Source organism: Macaca thibetana, chromosome 2, assembly GCF_024542745.1.
Source record: "Macaca thibetana thibetana isolate TM-01 chromosome 2, ASM2454274v1, whole genome shotgun sequence".
Taxonomy (NCBI): Eukaryota; Metazoa; Chordata; class Mammalia; order Primates; family Cercopithecidae; genus Macaca; species Macaca thibetana.
In genome coordinates, this window is record NC_065579.1 from 4942574 (window position 1) to 4962811 (window position 20238).

Here is a 20238-nt window from a genome sequence, read left to right on the forward strand (position 1 = left end):
GCTGTGCCTGGCAAATATTAAAGGTTCAATCATATTAATAGAATTGTCATTATTATGTAATTATTTCTCATCTCTCTGTACTGTTCTCTGAGCATTGTCTGGTTTCAAAGATTTTCCAGAATATGGGAATCAGAAAACATTGCTTTCTCCAGCGCTCAGGATAACTCATAGACTCATGGTGACTATGAGTCTTACTTCTATTAATTTAGTATTGATTTTATTTTCAAGACTAGAAACAACAAAAAGGAAAACCACTAAAGAGCTTTTGTTGAGACTCTAAACTAGATTTAAGAGCCAGCGTGTAGTTCAGGAATCTGGCTTTTCTGATTCTAGTTTTGGCTCTGCTCTAACTGGCTGCTGAATCCCGTTAATCTGTCTCTCATGTTGGGGCCTTGGCTCTCATGACCATAAAATGAATTAGACCAGTGGTGTTCGCATAACACAAAACAAGACAAACAATCTGGAATCTTTTTGTAAAAGGAAACATTCTCCAGAAACACTGTAAAGACTGAATAGCTGGAGTCACTCCAGATGAAATAAAAGGTGGGGTCTAAAGATGAGGATTAAGGGACATGCATCCCCGACTACTTAGCCATAATCCCTTCCTTTCTCCCTGCGCTACATGTAGCGCTCGCCTCTGGTGGCACACTGGGAGCACCACTGAAAGAGACAATCTTCAGGGTCCCTTCCAAATCTCCTGGAGCATTATTTCATAGCAATCTGATGTAACTTTGCCAAGCCTCCATCTTTTCTGGGTTACCGATTCCATATCTTTAAATAGGGATTGCAGTTTCCTCTCTGGGACCTTGTCAGCCACTCAATGAGATGATTACAAAGCACTGCGTTGTCTTTGGGCAAAAGGCCCCTTTGACTATAATTTAGGGTCGTTATTATAGCAATTACTGATTATTAACCATGTATATCACAGTCTCTGCCCTGCCCTACCCCAGCCCTGAGGACCATGCATCCAAATTATTCAGACATGCAAGGGCAGGAAGAGCCGTGAAGTGCAGGAAAAGAACAACAGAAGGTGCTTGCTTCACACAAAAGAAGTCTGGCCTTTCATGTTCATGACTTTCAAGCTAGGCTCTTTAGAAATGGAGAACGAGCCTTTACACAGAGCATTCCAACAGAGAAAACAAGACAAATTGCATGAATAATTCAAAAGTGTCTGCCCTTCAAGTTGTGCAGCATTTTCAATGCATTATTATTATTTTTGTGTGTGTGTGGCAGAATAAATCTGGTTCACCTCTGAGGGAAGAGACACGGAAAACACATTGAGGTGGTCTGAGGGTTTTCTCAAGGGGAGGGTTCAAACATAGTATCAGTGGGCAAACAGTAAATGTATCTCCGCAATGAAATATCCTATTTGTGAAACAGGAAATGGCTTTTTCTGGGGACGATTTCAGCATCAAGGGAGTGCCGGCACATGCCACGGTGGTTAAGCCCTGCAGAACAGCCAGCCAGGTAAGCCCTGCTTGCTCTTCACCCCACAACACCCAAACTCAAAGAGAAACTCTCTTCAGGCCCCCAGGTTTTGACAGGTCACAGATGTGTCTTTGAATTTCAGGTGTGAAAATGAGTGAGACCTTCCCCCTTATTTATTAAAATAAAGACTACGGAAGGAGTGGTTAATTCCCGGTAGCCAGAAGCTGTATCAGCAGGTTCCTCTCCTTTCCCCATCCCTCAACCAGGTCCCAGTGGAAGGAATCGCAATCCTGCATCAGTTCCCATTCTCATCAGCTCTGCAAAGAATGACAGTCATTGTCCAAGAGATGGGAGGTGACCGACTGGCATTCATGAAAGGTGCACCAGAGAGGGTGGCCAGCTTTTGCCAACCTGAGACAGGTCTGTAACTTGACTTGGATTACACCTGGCAAATCTGTATCTCCAGATAAATATGTTCCCACAGCGTTTGATCTATTAATCCAATTGCCTATGGGTCATCACCAATTGGGTGGCTCACTGGCATTCCAAATGCAATACGAAAGCCAAGCTTGTCTTTCTCATTTCCTGTATTCCCCAGTTTCCTATTTGGTGCATGATACCACCATCCCCCACCCCCACCCCATTTAGGTATCATCCCTGATTTCTTACTCCCACTTAGTGCCTCTGGCTTGTCAGTTGCTAATCCATGATCCTTTACTGCATCTGCTCATGCCTTCATCATTCTTGATCACTTCAATAGTTGGTGGATTGACCGTCTGCCTCCAGTCTCCCCAACTCTGATTTGCCCTCTGTACTGTGACCAGACTCTTTACCTCATGATTCTTTTAGTTGCTCTCATAGGCTCCAGGATAATCTCAAATTTCTTTAGGATCACATGTAAGGCTTTCAGGTTTGAACTCCCAGTGACCTTTCCAGATGGACCTTACCACTCCTCATCCTGTGCTTTTCCTGAGCTGAACTAATCTTCACAGCTTACTCTCATGCCTCCATGACTAAGCTCATGATTCTCCCTCAGCCCCAGAATGCTGCCTTTACTGAACCACCTCCTCCCAGGCTGGTATATACACCACCAGACGCTTGCCACAGCATGCTGCAATGGCCTGGATGATAGCAATGATCTCATTTGATTGCATTGTTACTCTGCTGGCTGTAACTCAATTAGACAGAAATCCTTAGAGCAGAACTTGTGAGTTTTTTTCAATTTCATTCTTTTTTTTAGCCTATATTTTAAGTTCAGTGGTACATGTGCAGGTTTGTTACACAGGTAAACTTGAGTCATGGGGGTTTCTTGTACACATTAATTCATTGTCCAGGTATTAAGCCTAGTACCCATTAGTTATTTTTCCTGATCCTCTACCTCTTCCCACCCTCCCCCGGAATAGGCCCCAGTATGTGTCGTTCCCCCCTACATGCCCATGTGTTCTCATTATTTAACTCCCACATATGAGTTTGGTTTTCTGTTCCTATGTTAGCTTGCTAAGGATAATGGCCTCCGGCTCCATCCAGGTCCCTGCAAAGGATGTGATCTCGTTCTTTTTTATGGCTGCATAGTATTCCATCATGTATATATACCACATTTTCTATATCCAGTTTACCATTGATGGGCATTTAGGTTGATTCCATGTCTTTGGTATTGTGAATAGTGCTGCAATAAACATATATATGCATGTGCATCTTTATTAATAGAATGATTTACCTGCCTTTGGCTATATACCCAGTAATGGGATTGCTGGGCCAAATGGTATCTCTGTCTTTAGGACTTTGAGGTGTCACTGTATTGTCTACCACAGTGGTTCAATCTTCTTTCTCTCCACAACCTCACTAGCATCTGCTGTTTTTTGACTTTTTAATAATCACCATTCTGACTGGTGTGAGATGGTATCTCATTGTGGTTTTGATTTGCGTTTCTTTAATGATCAGTGATGTTGAGCTTTTTTCTTTTCACATGATTGTTGGTCTCATGTATGTCTTCTTTTGAAAAGTGTTAATGTCCTTTGTCCACTTTTTAATAAGGATTTTTTGGGGTTTTTTTGTCTTATAAATTTTCTTTAAGTTTCTTATAGATGCTGGATATTAGACCTTTGTTGGATACATAGTTTGCAAAAATTTTCTCCTGTTCTGTAGGTTGTATGTTTACTCTGTTGACAGTTTCTTTTGCTGTGCAGAAGCTCTTTAGTTTAATTCAATCCCATTTGTCAATTTTTGCTTTTGTTGCAATTGTTTTTGGCATCTTTGTCATGAAATCTTTGCCCGTGCCTATATCCAGAATGTCTATCCTAGGCTGTCTTCCAGGCTTTTATAGTTTTAGGTTTTAAAAGTCTTTAATCCAGGTTGAGTTAATTTTTGTATATGGTGTAAGGAAGGGGTCCAGTTTCAATCTTCTGCATATGGCTAGCCAGTTATTCCAGGACCATTTATTGAATAGGGAAGACTTTCCCCATGCTTGTTTTTGTCAGGTTTGTCAAACATCTGATAGTTGTAGATGTGAAGTCTTATTTCTGGGTGCAGAGCTTGTGATTTAATCTCTGCACAGCCAATGCCTGGCAGATAGTAGATTTTCAATAAATGTTTGTTGGTTAAACTGAAGAAAAAAGAATTCTACACTTTTTCTATCTTTTTTCTTTTTTCAAATGCTTCATTCTCATTTTAGCTTCACTACGTCTGAAGAGGTAAACCCTGACAATGTAGTTGTGTTCAGAATTTTCACTGGCTTGTTCACATATCTTTGTAGAGGTGTGCTTTCTTGGGCAAAAGTTGGATGTTTGTAAAGAATTTCCTTGACAGTACTGCCTCAGTAAATACTGCATACTAACCCTGTGTTTCTTTCTAAACAGTACCCACTAGTTTTGTTAGTGAGCTTCAGATTTACACGACACAGGGCTTTCGAGTCATAGCACTGGCCTACAAGAAGCTGGAAAATGACCACCACACCACCGCCTTGACGAGGTAAATGGGGATGATTTTGACAAAGCAGAAAGGTTTGATGGAAAGATGTGCCAGGTTGGAATGGCAAGTGCATTAGACTGGGATGGACTCAGGGGTTCTGGGTGGTGGACAGAGCAATATAGCTCGCTGAATTTGTGTGCATAACATGTCTCTGAACACTGGTAAGTAGAGATATAGTAATCCCTGCCCTGCCTAAATCCCACAGAGAATGTGAACACTCACTGGGGGATTTCATGAGACATAGTCATATAAGATGTATAATATGATGTGATTTTTACAGCTTTGTGAAAATAGACATAGGAATATAATCAGCATTTCAGAATTTGAAATTGTGGTCATGTCCCCATTTAAAAAAACTATAGTTGGTGGATTGGTTGGGAGTTATGAAACATAACATTTACCTGAAAAAATGTTTGATAGGAAATACACAGCTTAATGAAACAAATAAATACAGCTTAGACGATATAATCCTGGTAACATCTACAAAAAAACAAGGAAAATTTCCATACTAGAGAAAGATTTTAGCCTATAGATTCAATTTTACATTTTAAGGTTAAAATAGAGATGCTTAACAGCTCAAAAACAGCAGTATTTATAAGTTCAATTTTATTTTTTTAAATTCCACTCTTTTCAGGTATCATGTTTATTTCACCTTTCATATCATTTCTAACACTTAATGTCAGCCACCACTGCTTATGCTGTTGTGGAGCTAATCCAGGCTCATTTTTATATTTAGGATTATACATTTGGAAAGTCTAACCTATTTGTTTCAATCTAATCAAAGTCAACACTCTCTTGTAACTATATTTTTTAACTCTTAATATTCTAAAATAAAGTTCACATATATCTGCACATATTCTTTGTAAAAATATATAATGACCTATTATACAGTAAAAATAAAAGCAAAACATATAATGTTTCACAAAGGTGATAGTTTAATAACTATTCAGCTGACTCCACTAACACAAAATGAAGTAATAAGTTGCTTGTACCTGTGTATAGAATAATTGAGGCTGCAACGTCTACAAATACAGACTGATACAGGTGTGTTACGTATTGCAGACTCAGATACCTCAGTCTCGCTGCCATTGAGATGACTGTGAAGTGGTTAACAAGTCTGGGTAAAACCGGAAGAAAACAGTACAGTCTCCTCCCAATTCACATAGTACAGGTAGTTCCATTTCTGCAAAATTCAACAAAATATTATAAGTGTGAAAAATACTTTGTGTTTATATGTAACGCATATAAACTAGGGGGAAAAGCTAGGGAAATTTTAATAAACAATTTTGTAATTGCTTAATATAACATAGTTAATATTATATATGCCATAATAGTACAGTATATTATAGTATAATAATAGTAAAATATATACAAGGTAAGCCTAAAATGACTTAGGAAAGTACAATAATTTTTCAGTGTCCATGAGTGTCCAGTAAGATATTCAAAAGGCATGTGGGATGCGGGATAATTATTCATTGTGCATTGATCTTTTCAGAGTCTTGCGTAGATGCCAAAAAAAAAAAAAAAAAAATCCACAATGTCCTCTAGAGGGAGTGCTGTCCCTGCTGAGAATGACTGCTGTGACCCAACCCTCTCACTTTGTGAATGGGTAAAATGAGGCCCAGAGTGGGAAGTGGCTCATTGTGTTCGTTTCCTGGGCTTGTCGAACCGCTCTTCCCGCGGGGCCAGTTTAATGTGACCCCTGAAACTTTGGCTGCAACAACTCTGCATATTTGTTGCAATTTGATCAACTCAGTTCAAGGTCATTCAAGTGAGGGAGCTAAAAGTAAACTTTGAGATTGGATATCACATTTTGAAGGAGAGAAAACTTGGGTCCAGGGAAGGGAAGGGACAGAGCAGAATTGGGAATTGAACTTAGTTTCCTGAGAGGCTGTTGCCAAGGGCTATGGTAAGAGTCTGGCTACCATGCTGCTGCTTCTGATTGTTATGATACGATATTTGCATATTTACAAGTTGCTAACTCATGGTTTTGAAACGCATGCACGTAACAAAGCACTTATTGTGGAGACAGATGAGCAACGGGGAATAGTGAGGGCTGTGGCACACAGCAGAGTACATGTCCCAGTTAAAGGTACTGAAATTCTGACTTTTTAAATTCTTGTATGGTCTAAACACAAATCACAAATTCTCTAATAGAATTTGATCTTAGGTCATCAATTTGCCTCTCCTGTCATAAAGCACATCACTACCATGTACACACATAGCCAAATTAATTTTTTTTTTTTTTTTTTTTTTTTTTTTTTGCGACAGAGTCTCACTCTATTGCCTAGACTGGAGTGCAGCGGCATGATCTCGGCTCACTGCAACCTCTGCCTCCCGGGTTCAGGTGATTCTCCTGCCCCAGCCTCCTGAGTAGCTGGGATTACAGGTGTCCACTACCATGGCTAGCTAATTTTTGTTTTTTAGTAGAGATGGGGTTTCACCATGTTGGCCAGGCTGGTCTCAAACTCCCAACCTCAAGTAATCCACCTGCTTTGGCCTCCCAAAGTGTTGGGATTACAGGCATGAGCCACCATGCCCAGCCACATAGCTAAATTAATTTAATTATTCTTTGCAAATTCCTGATTAGGATGGAAGATTCTTGCTGTTGTTTTGTGTGTGTGTGTGTGTGAGTGTGTGTGTATGGTTACTCAGGGTACTTCCAGCATTGGTATCATAATCTCTTCAAAGGTTATTTGCCCACTTTATGCAATGTCATTTTTTAAAAATCACATGGATTTTAAGAACATGAAATGTAATCGCAGGGGTGACAATGCTTTGTATATATTACACTTATTCTTTATTATTTTTAGATACTTCAGGAGGAGGCATAATGTCTGTGCAGGAAGCTGGAAGAGATAGAGTGCCATTCCAAGTTGCAAAGCTTAAGACCCCTTAAGGAATTACTCCTTTTAATTTTTTTTTTATTCAGATTAAATGCTTATGAAAGGAAAACTCATGTAATGCTAGAACTAGCAGAGACTTTGGAGGTGCAAAGATGAACCTGGTTACCAGGCAAAGAAAGTAATTTAGTCATGCTCGCACCGCAAGGCAGTGGTAGAGGGCTGACATTAGAACTCCAGTCTCCTGATTATTGTGCCTTGAACCATGCAAAGGCCATAAGCCAGAGGAGCTAGAAATACTAGTGCCAAGGTAGGCCATAGGCTATGGCAGATGTTTGACCCCACAGCCATTTTCTTGGCCTAATCTGGCACTTCGTGATAGGCTCAGGTCATGTCATCTGCAGAAATAACCAAGACCTGGGACCTGAGTACCAGGATCATGAGAAAGATTGGAAGACCTGTTGTGCCAAACCCCCATTGACTTCAGTAGGGAAGGCACCAGGTTCAAGAGGTTGAAGAAGAGACCCAGAGCCAGCAAATGAGACATGGGGTTTTATTAGGGGCTCACCTACAGGGGAGAGAGTTCAGTAACAGCGGGCTGGACAGGGAACCACCTCACAGATGGAAACAGTCCAGTGGCAGCAAAGTGGACAACGTGTCTGCCTTCCTATCCTCCACCGGTGGTGAGCTGTGCGGGAAAACCACCGCTGCCTGCACACGTCATGCAGTTCGCATCGCGTTCTCACTTCACTCCTGAATGACCTCCACCTAGCAACCTTCATCCAACTCACATCTCAGGGCCTCAGCTCCCTGTATGGCCTGGCATATGTTCCACTAGACGGGACGGGGGCTCAGAAGTTCCTCAGAGACAAGGAACAAATCTCTGGGTTGGCCATGGCCAGATCTCCTAGCTTGAAACATACATTTAGGTGCATCTGCCATAGAGGGTCATTCTAAGGGTATGTTTAAGTAGTTATTGCTACCACGTGCATTTACCCTGTAAGACCTCAATCAGGCATCAACCAAGTTATCTTTCAAACACCAGATTAAATATCATATTCTACAGGAAGCCTCTCCAATCACTCCACCCAGAAATGATTGTACCCTCCTCTGACTCTATGGGACTCTGATTTGGACATCTGTTATCATACTTTTCCCAGCCTTCCACTCAACTGAGATGAGCCATGTCTAAATTCTACCTCCCAGTTGGATGTAAAATCTGGAGTGAGAGGCTACTATAGTCTCTGCTACTGCAGTCTCTGCATATTCTGTTCCACTTTTCCTCAGTGCTGTTCCTTGAACTCAGCAGAATTTCTGGATGAGGAATCTCCGTAGGTTACCTGGCAAAAAATGGTCCCAACAGGCCTCAGAGCGTTTCACATTTGCTGAGCACTTGCACGTGGGTGGTGGTGAACACACTGAGTCACGTGGTATTGTTCTCAAGGAGCTGAGACAGTGTGACAAAGCAGAAGGCCAAGAATAAAACATGGGCAAATAAAATGTGAGTTACACTGAAATACAAGTAATATGCCAAGGGAGCAATTATTATTATTATTATTATTATTATTATTATTATTATTTTGAGACAGGGTTTCGTTCTTATTGCCCAGGCTGAAGTGCAATGGCATGATCTTGGCTCACTGCAACCTCCACTTCCTGGATTCAAGCGATTCTCCTGCCTCAGCCTCCCAAGTAGCTGGGATTACAGGCACCTGGCACCATGCCCGGCTAATTTTGTATTTTTAGTAGAGGCAGGGCTTCTCCATGTTGGTCAGGCTGGTCTCGAACTCCTGACCTCAGGTGATCCACCCGCCTCGGCCTCCCAAAGTGCTGGGATTCCAGGCATGAGCCACTGTGCCTAGCCGGGAGCAATGATTTCTATCTGAGGAGGCCTTTGTGGGGGACGTGGCATTAGGCTCCGAGTGTCAGGAGGGTTTCAGTAGCAGATCATGGGGAAATTACAACCTTTTCTAGGAAATAAAGACACATGTCTTACAGCAGTCTAAAGCAAGTGTCTAGAGATGGTTGAGAGAAAACCCATGGCTAGTGGTTCAGCTTGGCTGGAAATGAGGGTGAGTGAGGAATTTAGTGATGGCTGAAGCTGGAAAGATAGTTTGGAACCAGATCATAGAGAGATTTAAATGACAGGTTCAGAAAATGGGAAATGCCATCCTTTCAAGCCTGCTCTGAGGTGAGTCGTTCAGACTGCGTCCACTTCCCGTTTCTCCGTGGAGGCTTTAGCAGTTTCCTGGGAGCACCACTAATGCTAGTTCATGACCGTAGCTGATGTGAGACCCCCTACGGAGACAGGCAAGGAGTCTGAGTGGGTGCCGCTTTCATCTGTGTTTCAGCCAGAGTTAGACAGTGCTGGTGTCTTGTTCTCTATCTGTGTCTAAGATAAATAAATCATGGAAGAATCTTTGAACTCCTGTTCTCAAATGGATTCCCCTGCACTCAGTTCTGTAGAATACCCCTGAAAATATTTGTGGGGTGGATAGGAGCCTTGAAGACTGCACCTATTTGCAGAAACATTCACGCTTGATGCAGAAGATCATTGCTACCAGCTAGGGGAGAAAGAAAGGGATGAGCTTGACCTGAATAGAGAGGCCTGTTTGTTGAGATTATGACCTCATATCTCCTGGGGCTAAAATAATATTGATTATAGACTTGGCTGCTGGAGAAACTGGCATTTTATTTTATTTTTCTTTGTACCTCCCTTATTTTTCATGCTTTGTGCCAGAGCTAAAGCTCCCCTTTGTGGGTAACAGGTGAGGCAATGAAAATCAGACTAGCCACAACAGATGGAGGAGACCCTTACGGGCTTTCAGCTCATTTTCTGCAAAGGTTAAAGCAAAGCTTTTGCTTAACAAACACTCTCTTCCTCTTCCTCTTCATTCAGTTAGAGTAAACGTCTCCAGAGCCTTTGTGTCCCCTCCTGTCCTCTTTCTGAATCACTCCTGGTCCCTAATCAGCACCTAACAGTGCTTGAATGAGTGAATGGAACCACTACGACAGAGGTCTTTTTCTTTTTGTTTTACTTCCTGTAGGAAAGCTATCATGTGGCTGGGTGCAGTGGCTCACGCCTGTAATTCCAGCACTTTGGGAGGCCAAGGCCTTGAATTCAGGAGTTCAAGACCAGCCTGACCAACATGGTGAAACCCTGCCTCTATTAAAAATACAAAAATTAGCCGGGCGTGGTGGTGGGCACCTATAATCCTAGCTACTTGGGAAGCTGAGGCAGGAGAATCACTTGAACCACTGTCCTCCAGCCTGGATGACAGAGCGAGACTCTGTCTCAAAAAAAAAAAAAAAAAGCTACAATGTGTGTTATTTCTGTTCCATACATCTATATATGTATTTTCAGGGAGACGGTCGAATCAGACCTGATATTTCTGGGGCTGCTGATCTTGGAGAATCGATTGAAGGAAGAGACGAAACCTGTCTTGGAAGAGCTCATCTCAGCCCAGATAAGGACTGTAATGATCACAGGTATAGAACAAAGTATATGGTGAAAACAGTTAAGAATTTGATGTGGAAATAGACACAATTCACTCATTTAATAAATATTGTTGACAACCTACTCTGGGCCAGACACCATTCCAGGTGCTGGAGATGGGCAACAAAAAGGCACAATTACTGCTTTCCCAGAGTTTCCATGTCAGTGGAATGAGAGAAAATCAACCAACCAGTCAAATAGTATCAGCGTTTTGAGGTACACAAATAGGATAATGCGGGAAAGTGTGTTTGGCCATCTGTTTGAGATGAGTTGGTTAAGAGAGGCCTCTCCGAGAAGTGACATTTGAAATAAGACCTGAATGACAAGAAGACATGAGCCAGGCAAAGGTGATTTTTATTGCCAAATGCTAGAAGAAGAAGCATCCTCAGTTGATGGGGTCTATAAATATGCTGAAGGCTCATCAATCATAAAATCCACGATTCTAGAAATTAAAGAAAATGCTGTCCTCTGTACTCCCAATCCCAGCTCCAGATCATACAAACAAGATAGCAATGAGAATAAGTCACACAAGAGAAATGTGTGAAATTTCTTTTTTTTTTTGAGATGGAGTCTCGCTCTGCCGCCCAGGCTGGAGTGCAGTGGCCGGATCTCAGCTCACTGCAAGCTCCGCCTCCCGGGTTTACGCCATTCTCCTGCCTCAGCCTCCCGAGTAGCTGGGACTACAGGCGCCGCCACCTCGCCCGGCTAGTTTTTTGTATTTTTTAGTAGAGACGGGGTTTCACCGTGTTAGCCAGGATGGTCTCGATCTCCTGACCTCGTGATCCGCCCGCCTCGGCCTCCCAAAGTGCTGGGATTACAGGCTTGAGCCACCGCGCCCGGCCGAATTTTCTTAATGAAATCAAGTGTGACTTTATTAATGAAATTTCATGCTGATGCTATAATTTTTTAATTGGGAAAGAGACTAGAGGTGAATAAATGATTTCCTAATGAATTCATGTTCATATTTTTGCAGTGTGTTGCCTTTCTTCTGCCTGCTCTTATAGTCAGATGCTTTTAACTCTTTCATTTATGTCTCGAAGATACATTATTTCCCCATCAAAGCACGCACTTTCTGTTCCCACTTCCCCTGAACCCAATTCTATAGCTGCAAACTCTAGAATACTTTTATTTCTTCTTTTGTACTTCTCTGTCCCCTGTTCTACTCCCCACAATCCAAGAGTGTCTTGGACTGTTTTTACTTTCTCCTTTTCTAACAACCCAGTCCAACTTTTTGAAGTTGCTGAGTTCATTTACTATTGATTAGGATTTCCCTTACACTGTGACCCTTCTGTTTCAAAAATCTTTATTTAGCACTTAGATGACACATTCTCATAATCTATCCTTAACTTAGATTTCTGTACAAGTGTTCATCCTTCTCCACCTTCTCTCTTTACTTCCTCTTTTCTCATATTGAAATTTCTGCTCTATTTCTTTCCTTGCTTGTTTACAATTGTTTTCCCTCAAATATTGCCCTTGGATGGAATGGAGGGGTGCTATTTGATTTCTTACACATGCTTGAATATCTTTCATTGCTCTGACACGTGAATGACATCTTGCTCAGATAAAAGATTCCTGAATTATTGTTCTTTTTTCTTAATGATCTGTATGTAGAGGCTATTCCTTTGCCTTCTGGCTTCTGATACTGCTCATGACAAGTCCAGTGAGAGTCCATTATAAGTAACTTATTCTTTTCTGCACATAAACTTTTTAACTTTGGAATTTAGAAATGTTTGCCTTCATGTTTCCCTTGTTTCATTAACTTAGTCTGGAACACGGACAGCACTTTTAGAAAAACTTTTATTTATTTTATTTTTTACCATTTTTGACATCTTTATTAAGTCATAATATCTGTCACTTTGAATGTTATACATATGATAAAACAGATTATGAAAAGTATTATATTCATAGCAAGAGCATTGGTTTATATAACTGAATCACCAAATACGCAACCCCTTGTGACAATAACTTAATGGACTCAACTCTATTCTCTGAATGGACCAATTTTATGATGATCCATTCACTTAAAAAGTTTTGAGTTGATGAGAGTTTCTTGTTGCTTCTTTCTGTGACCCAAGGCTTTCAAATCAATCTCTGGAAACCAGTGATTAGAACCAGAGTTCCCCAGAATTAAGAAGAGATAGGAGTGGGAGAAACATGGAGAGCACCTTTTAATCTTTCTTCCTGCGAGAAAAAATTTTCCTATTGTTTATTTAATTTTTGCCTCTGGTCTCTGTCCATTTTTACTTCTGGAATTTCCATTGTTATCTCTCCTCTCAGTCTGTCCGTTTTTCTTGTAGTTGTCTTATTTATTTATTTATTTATTTATTTATTTATTTATTTATTTATTTTTTAGAGACAGAGTCTTGCTCTGTTGCCCAAGCTACAATGCAGTGGCAGGATCATAGCTCACTTCAGCCTTGAACTCCTGGGCTCAAGCGATCCTCCTGCCTAAGCCTCCTCAGTAACTGGAACTGCAGGCATGCACCACTGTTCCTTGCTTTAGATTATATAGTTTTATATTTTGCTTTAAGACTTTTTTTTTTTTTTTTTTTTGCACCCAGTTTGTTCAAACCACAATTTCAGGTCTCAACAATGCTCTTTATCTTTTTCAAATCCCCTTTTGAATTGTTCAGTTCTTAAATCATGTGTGGGGTGGGATTTGAGTTTTCTTAAGTGCTCTCCTTATTTATTTTTTATTTTTATTTATTTTTTGAGATGGAGTCTCGCTCTGTCACCAGGCTGGAGTGCAGTGACATGATCTCGGCTCACTGCAACCTCCGCCACCTGGGTTCAAGTGATTCTCCTGCCTCAGCCTCCCAAGCAGCTGGGACTACAGGTGTGCACCACCATGCCCAGCTAATTTTTGTATTTTTAGTAGAGACGGGGTTTCACCATGTTGGCCAGGATGGTCTCAAACTCCTGACCTCAGGTGATCCTACTGCCTTGGCCTCCCAAAGTGCTCGGATTATAGGCATGAGCCACCGCATCCGGCCAGTGCTTTATTTATTTATTTATTTTTTATATACATATTTTTGAGATGGAGTGTCACCCTGTCACTAGGGCTGGAATGCAGTGGTGCGTTCTTGGCTCACTGCAACCTCTGCCTCCCTGGTTCAAGGGATTCTCCTGCTTCAGTCTCCCAAGTAGCTGGGATTACAGGCACGCACCACCACGCCTGGCTAATTTTTATATTTTTAGTAGAGACAGGGTTTCACCATGTTGGCCAGGATGGTCTCGATCTCGTGATCTGCCTACCTCGGCCTCCCAACGTGCTGAGATTACAGGTGTGAGCCACCGCGCTTGGCCAGTGCACATGACTTCTCTAGTCATGTGCTCTGATTGTTCTTCCTGATCTTTTCCTGTCCAGTGTCTCGGATTTCTTGGAAAGGTTGTTAGATTTTTCTGTCAGATGATTGGAGTTGAGGCCTGGGCTGTTTATCCCGAGAACTGGATCTCTCACAGGTGGTGGATCTCTCACAGGTGGTGGATCTCTCACAGGTGGTGGATCTCTCACAGGTGGTGGATCTCTCACAGGTGGTGGAGGGCAAAAAGCAGACAGGCTGTCAGGGGCCTGCTGTGGAGCATGAAGGAAACCTGTGGGCACTCAAGGCTCCCTGTATCCTTCCAGCCTCAGGCAGCTCCTTCCCACCACTTCAGCTCTTTTGAGGATCTTCATGCATATTTTGGTAGAAACCTGGGAGAAGCTATGTTAAGGATAGCCAGCCAGATATTATATGATTAATTTTTTAATGGTTGCTGTAGGCATCACAACGTACATACTTCTCCTTTCAAGAAGCCTTATAACCAGGAATGTCTCTTGCTTTCTCTTCTTTATGTTATTATTATCATAAGTATGACATATGTCGAAAACCCCCACCAGGTAATGTGCTAGTCTTTACTTTCAACAGTGAAGAGTTAAGGAACGTGAGTAAAGAAAATTAGACTTTTATAATTACCCAGATCATTATCATTTCTATGTTTTCATTCCTTAAGTTGTAAGTTAACCTCTGGTATCATTTCCTTTCATTTCAACCTAAAGAACCCTGTAGCTTTTGTTGTTGTTGTTTATTTTTTGAGCATGTCCACTGTCAACAAATTATCTTCATTTTCCTTCATCTGATAAAGTCTTTATCTCTCCTTTATTCCTGAAGGATATTTTCAGCAGCTATTATAGGAGTTAGAATTGACACTTCAAAGTGAAAGATGAAGTCAGCACTTCAAAGATGTTCCACTATTTTCTTCCCTGCGTATTTTTTATGAGAAATCTGTGATAATTTGAATTATTGTTTTCTTATGTGTAATGTGGTTTTCTCTAACTGCTTTTTTTGTTTATCTTTGATTTTTAGCAGTTTGATTACTATGTGTCTGGTTGTGATTCTCACTAAGTTTATCTTGTTTGGAATTCACTGAACTTCTTGAATCTGTACATTTAGGTCTTTTATCATACTTGGGAAAATTTCTCCTATGATTTTGTCAATTTTTTTTTCTTTTTCAACTTTTTTCCTCATCTTCTTGGACTCTAATGACATGAATATGAATTATTTTGGTATCTTTGAGTCTGTTCACGAAAATGATATTTTTCTCTCTGCTCTTCAGGTTGTGTAATTTCCATTGATCTATTCTGCTATTGAATACATTGAGTGATTTTTCTTTTTTAAATTTCAGGTATTATATTTTTTAATTCTAAAGTATCCGTTTGGTTTTTTTCCCACAGTTTATATTTTCTTGTTGAGAACTTCTAGCTTTCATTTCAAGAATATTAATAGTTACCACATGAAGGGGTCTTACAATAGCTGCTTTAAAAACCATTATCTGATACTTCCAACATCTAGACTATCTATAGATTGGCAACTGTTGTGGCTTTTCTTGAGAATTGGCCAGATTTTCCAGATTTTTCATATTGAATATCCCAAACATTTTAAGTATTATGTTGTGAAACTTTGAATCCTGTTAAAATCTTCTGGAGAATGTTGAGGGTTTTCTTGTTTGTCTGGCTAACAATCAACTGTAAGTTCTATCTTTCCTGTTGTAGGTGGCAGTTTCAATCTTAGCTTAAATATAAAATCTTTTGCTGTGATGTTTGGGTCTGCCTCACTCAGAGGTTACTCTCACAAATGGGGGGTGATTTATATCATAGTTCAATTCCTGGAATTTTTGTTATCTTTCTTTGGATCTGGTCCACACATGCACAGCTCTAGACTGAACTTGGGACTTATGTAATTCACATACTGAATTAGTCCCCATGTCTGGCTCTCTACTTTCCAGGATTCCGCCCATGCCCTTTAGCCTACAAGAGTCCCTTTTCCTGGCTCTTCTGCCCAGAAAGACTGGGCATCTTTTAGAGTTCTGCTGCCCAAACAGCTTTTTAACTGAGGCCCACGCGCCAGTCAAATATGGAATAGGGAAGAGAAAAAAAGTCGAGAAACTCATCCCCTTGTAGGTTGCTTCTGCAAATTTGACTGCCTTCCACCATCTGCCTGCTTTTGTTTACTTTTCAAAGTCCTTGGGGAGTTGCTTCTTGGTTTTTGTTCAGAGTTTTCCATTGTAATCAGTGGGAGAGATAGATCGTAGTGGGCTTACTCCATTTTGCCTGGAAGTGGAGCCACCAGATACTCTACTAAACCAGAGGATTTGCCTAAACATTTGCAAAGCTGCTAACAAATGACAAAAATAGATTTGAATTTTGCTTTTTGATTTTTTCCCCCAGTCTGGCAAAAATACACTGGTGGATCATGAAGTAACCTGATGAAAAGCAGTAAGAAGGGGAAAAGGGATCATGGAGTCACAGAAGGTCAGGGCTGAAAAAGATATTAGAGATCATTTCTCTTCATACCTGAAATAAGGACTGAACTCCCTGCTCTGATTTTCAAGGCTCTGCATGAATTAATTCAGTCTCGTCAATCTCATCTTGAGATACTCCTCCTTTCCTCTAGGTGACAATCTTCAGACTGCAATAACAGTGGCCAGAAAATCTGGAATGGTTTCTGAAAACCAGAAAGTCATCCTCATTGAGGCAAATGAAACCAATGGGTCCTCATCAGCATCTATATCTTGGACATTAGTAGAAGAGAAGACACACATTACGTATGGGAATCAGGTACTCCTGAACACAGACATTCTGCCACATTACCAACATGTCTTGCAGTGTTGGTGACTGAACAGCTTTGACCGAGAGTCAACATATGCTTCCAAATGTCTAGCACTCATGCTGTTGAATGAACTCAATTACATTGGTTTTTCCATACTTTTCATACTGAGCTTGAAGGTATAGTGCTTTCTTGTGTGCTGGAAATAATCCATCTTTTAAACTTAAAAAAAATGGTTGGCCCTGTATGAGAAAGAATATAGTGAGTGGAGCTGAATCTATTTTCTCCCTTTCCCCTTGCTTTTCAATCACCCCACTGGGTTCAAAGGGGATCTAGTCTTTGGGAGAGATGCTACTGTGTGTCTCAGAAAATCAGACTATGTTTTCAGAAAAAAGTTTCATTCATTTATCTCCAGCCTTGTCAGTATTCTGTCTCCATTGTGTCCTTGTAGAACAATATTAGTTCCCTAAGGAAAAAAAATAGTAAGTTCTCATTTCAGGGAGAAATTTGTTAAGCTGCAGTGCTTTTGTATTTTACACTTGAAATGTGTGAAATGTGCTCTTCTCTGGGACTCACCAAGATCAAATCACGATGAAAACAGGACATGAGTAAGTGTTATGCTCCTATTCACTAGTTGTCTGTGATGTGCAAAGATTGATCCAGCAAAGAGAAAATGCTTCTCTGAGGAATCAGAGTGACTTTTACAGATAGATCCTGGTCTGTCTTCATTATCTTCTCTCAGATATGCTTGTGGTTCTAACCACTCTGTCAAATGAAAGAGTCTAAAATCACTGTGTCTTGCTTTGTAGGACAATTACATTAACATCAGGGATGAAGTCTCTGATAATGGCAGAGAAGGAAGTTACCATTTTGCCCTAACTGGAAAATCCTTTCATGTTATAAGTCAACATTTTAGCAGCCTACTGCCAAAGGTAAGTTCTAAGAGGGTGACAGTCTCCCTGTGAAAATGCTGATGACGTCACTTACAGAGCATGGTCCTACATTATTTCAAATCTTGAAACAGGAAAAATATACTCAGGGAGTTCTCTGTCTCTTAAGAGAGACGGATATTTTTGCAGAAGATACTATTGTCTTGTTTCCTACTAGGTTTGAAATAAATAAACTTGACTAGTCAATTTTCCACCATCTATACGATTGAAGTATCAGTGATTTCTTGAATTATAAAGATGATTTTGGGTGGCTGTCACTATATTGCCATGGTAAGGGGTCTCAAAGTATAGTGGAAATCCTGCAATTATACAGGAAGGCAGACCAAGAATAAGGGAATGCCATTTGTTTTTTGATAGATGACCTCAGTACTCAAGAGGGTTGAACTTAAAGCTTTAGTGGGGGGAGGTAACTTTTAGATACATAGTTATCCCTCAAGATAACTATGTATCTTGCTGTTTTGCAGTTCAAGGTTCCATTAAGCTCAAGATTTTTCAGGACCACATTCCCCATGACAGCTGAGGTAAATTCCTGTAGGTCATCATTTTCATAAAATATTTTTTGTTAAGTAATTATCTTTACTGATTTTTGTTTTTCACTGATCATTTATCTGATGACCAGAACCTCAATGTTTGTTTTAAAATCCAAAGGAAGGCTCATTGGAAACTTTTTTTTTCTTCATCATAAGTGTCATGATGCAGTCAACATTCTGAGTGTTATTAATTATTTCATGTACAACCAGCTGACTTGATTAAAAAAAAAAATCTCCATTTTGGGTTCCTTACAGATACTGATCAATGGGACCATCTTTGCAAGAATGTCTCCCGGGCAGAAGTCCAGTCTGGTGGAAGAATTTCAGAAACTGGAGTAGGTTCTTTGCCAGTGCAGGTGGCATGAACTGCATGGAGGCATAACAGTCAGGGGGAGTGGAAGAGGTACAGGGAGTCACTCGGTTTGGCAAGGGTACTGGTCCTTAGTCTGGCTGCATGAGATAATCACTTAGGAGTTTGGAAAAATAGCAATACCAAGGGAGCTCACCATTCAGAGATCCTGATTCAGTTGTTTATACGGGGCTTGAAAAATCAGTATTGTTTTTTCACATAAGTCAATTTTGCATTCAATATTGAGAATCACTGGACTAGAACCTAAGGGGCCTGAAAGAGTATGGAGAGAAATACGAATGGAAAGGTGGCTTGAGCTCAGCTCCTGGGGGGACAATGAGTATTTAGACTTTATTTGCATATGCTCTCATCACAATGATGATATAGGGACATTCATATGAGATTCACGTAACACTAAAAAGACTAAAATATTTGTGTGCCAAAGCATTTTTCCATCCTAAATCAGAAAAATTCTTCTCTCCTAACACAAAGGGTCTCCATTCCTAGACAGAATGGGCAGTCCAAATGAAGTGCCTGTCATTCGGGACCCTTTGTTTCCTGTTAATAGAACCCCACAGAGTACCAGAGCCTTTCTCCACTTTGGTCCCCATGTCACAACAACATGACTCCAACTCCTACTCATTTCTACTCTGCCCTCCTATTCATTTGATTCTGTTATCAGGCTAGCTTCTCAGTTCAGAAAGCCCTGTCTCTTCAACATGACTGAAACCTAGAGAGTCAACGAGTTACTTCCATATGGCAGTGTGGAAGAAAAGTATAGCATGTTCTATGCATGCTGTCAGAATGCTCATAATTTAAAAAGCTGGCTATCCATAATCCTTGTCAATGATTCAAGAGAGTGTTCACCCAGCCTCAGAAAGCCATTCTGAAACAGGGATGTGTTTTCTTTCTTCAACTTCTAGGCCTGACATTACATACTTGAGTTGAGTGACTGTTGACAGTGTGGATTTCCTCTCATGCTAGTATTAACAGCACAAACAACTATGACTTGTTATCATTTTAGACTTTGTACTTTCCCATACAGCACCTCATTTAATACTCATAGCCCTTTATAGGCAAAATAATAATAATGATGGGAATAATAATAGTGAAAATGGTAAGATGACCAGGTCAAAATCTAGATCTGGTTTCAAATCCTGTGCCCTCTCTGCCATGCCATGCTTACATCATAGAATTGTGAGTGCCTCTGTCTGACAGCTGAGAAAGCTCTCCCTACGCAGTGATGTGCAGTGTCTACATGAAACACTTACAGTAAAGGAATCATGTTCTGAATCTCTAAATCCATTGTATAAACTGCTGAATCACACTGTTTTCAGTCAAACTAGACTCTTAGGAAATTTCCCTTAAATAATGAGTTTGAACCCTGAGTAGTGATGGTTACTTTGTTTTTTTTTTAATTAGAGAAATTAGCAAGATAGCTTTGATCTCATCTACAATTAATGTGGTTCCCTCTTAGTTACTTTGTAGGTATGTGTGGTGACGGAGCCAATGACTGTGGGGTAAGTAGCTGCCAGTGTGTGTGGCCATAATCTCACATTCAATTATACTCAAGCCCTTTAGAGGTAGTA

At 40.6% G+C, this 20238-nt stretch overlaps 1 protein-coding gene across 5 annotated transcripts in view; it reads left to right on the forward strand.

The window, feature by feature from the left end:
- Positions 1-20238, forward strand: part of ATP13A4 (ATPase 13A4) — a 173468-nt gene that overhangs the window by 110884 nt on the left and 42346 nt on the right. For all 5 annotated transcript variants that reach the window (XM_050779097.1, XM_050779096.1, XM_050779099.1 and 2 more), the window contains 8 exons: positions 1381-1467; positions 1695-1848; positions 4284-4395; positions 10603-10727; positions 16668-16831; positions 17630-17752; positions 18556-18635; positions 20127-20169. In XM_050779097.1, coding sequence (XP_050635054.1) covers positions 1381-1467; positions 1695-1848; positions 4284-4395; positions 10603-10727; positions 16668-16831; positions 17630-17752; positions 18556-18635; positions 20127-20169 — 888 coding nt within the window. The remainder of the gene's footprint in view (positions 1-1380; positions 1468-1694; positions 1849-4283; positions 4396-10602; positions 10728-16667; positions 16832-17629; positions 17753-18555; positions 18636-20126; positions 20170-20238) is intronic.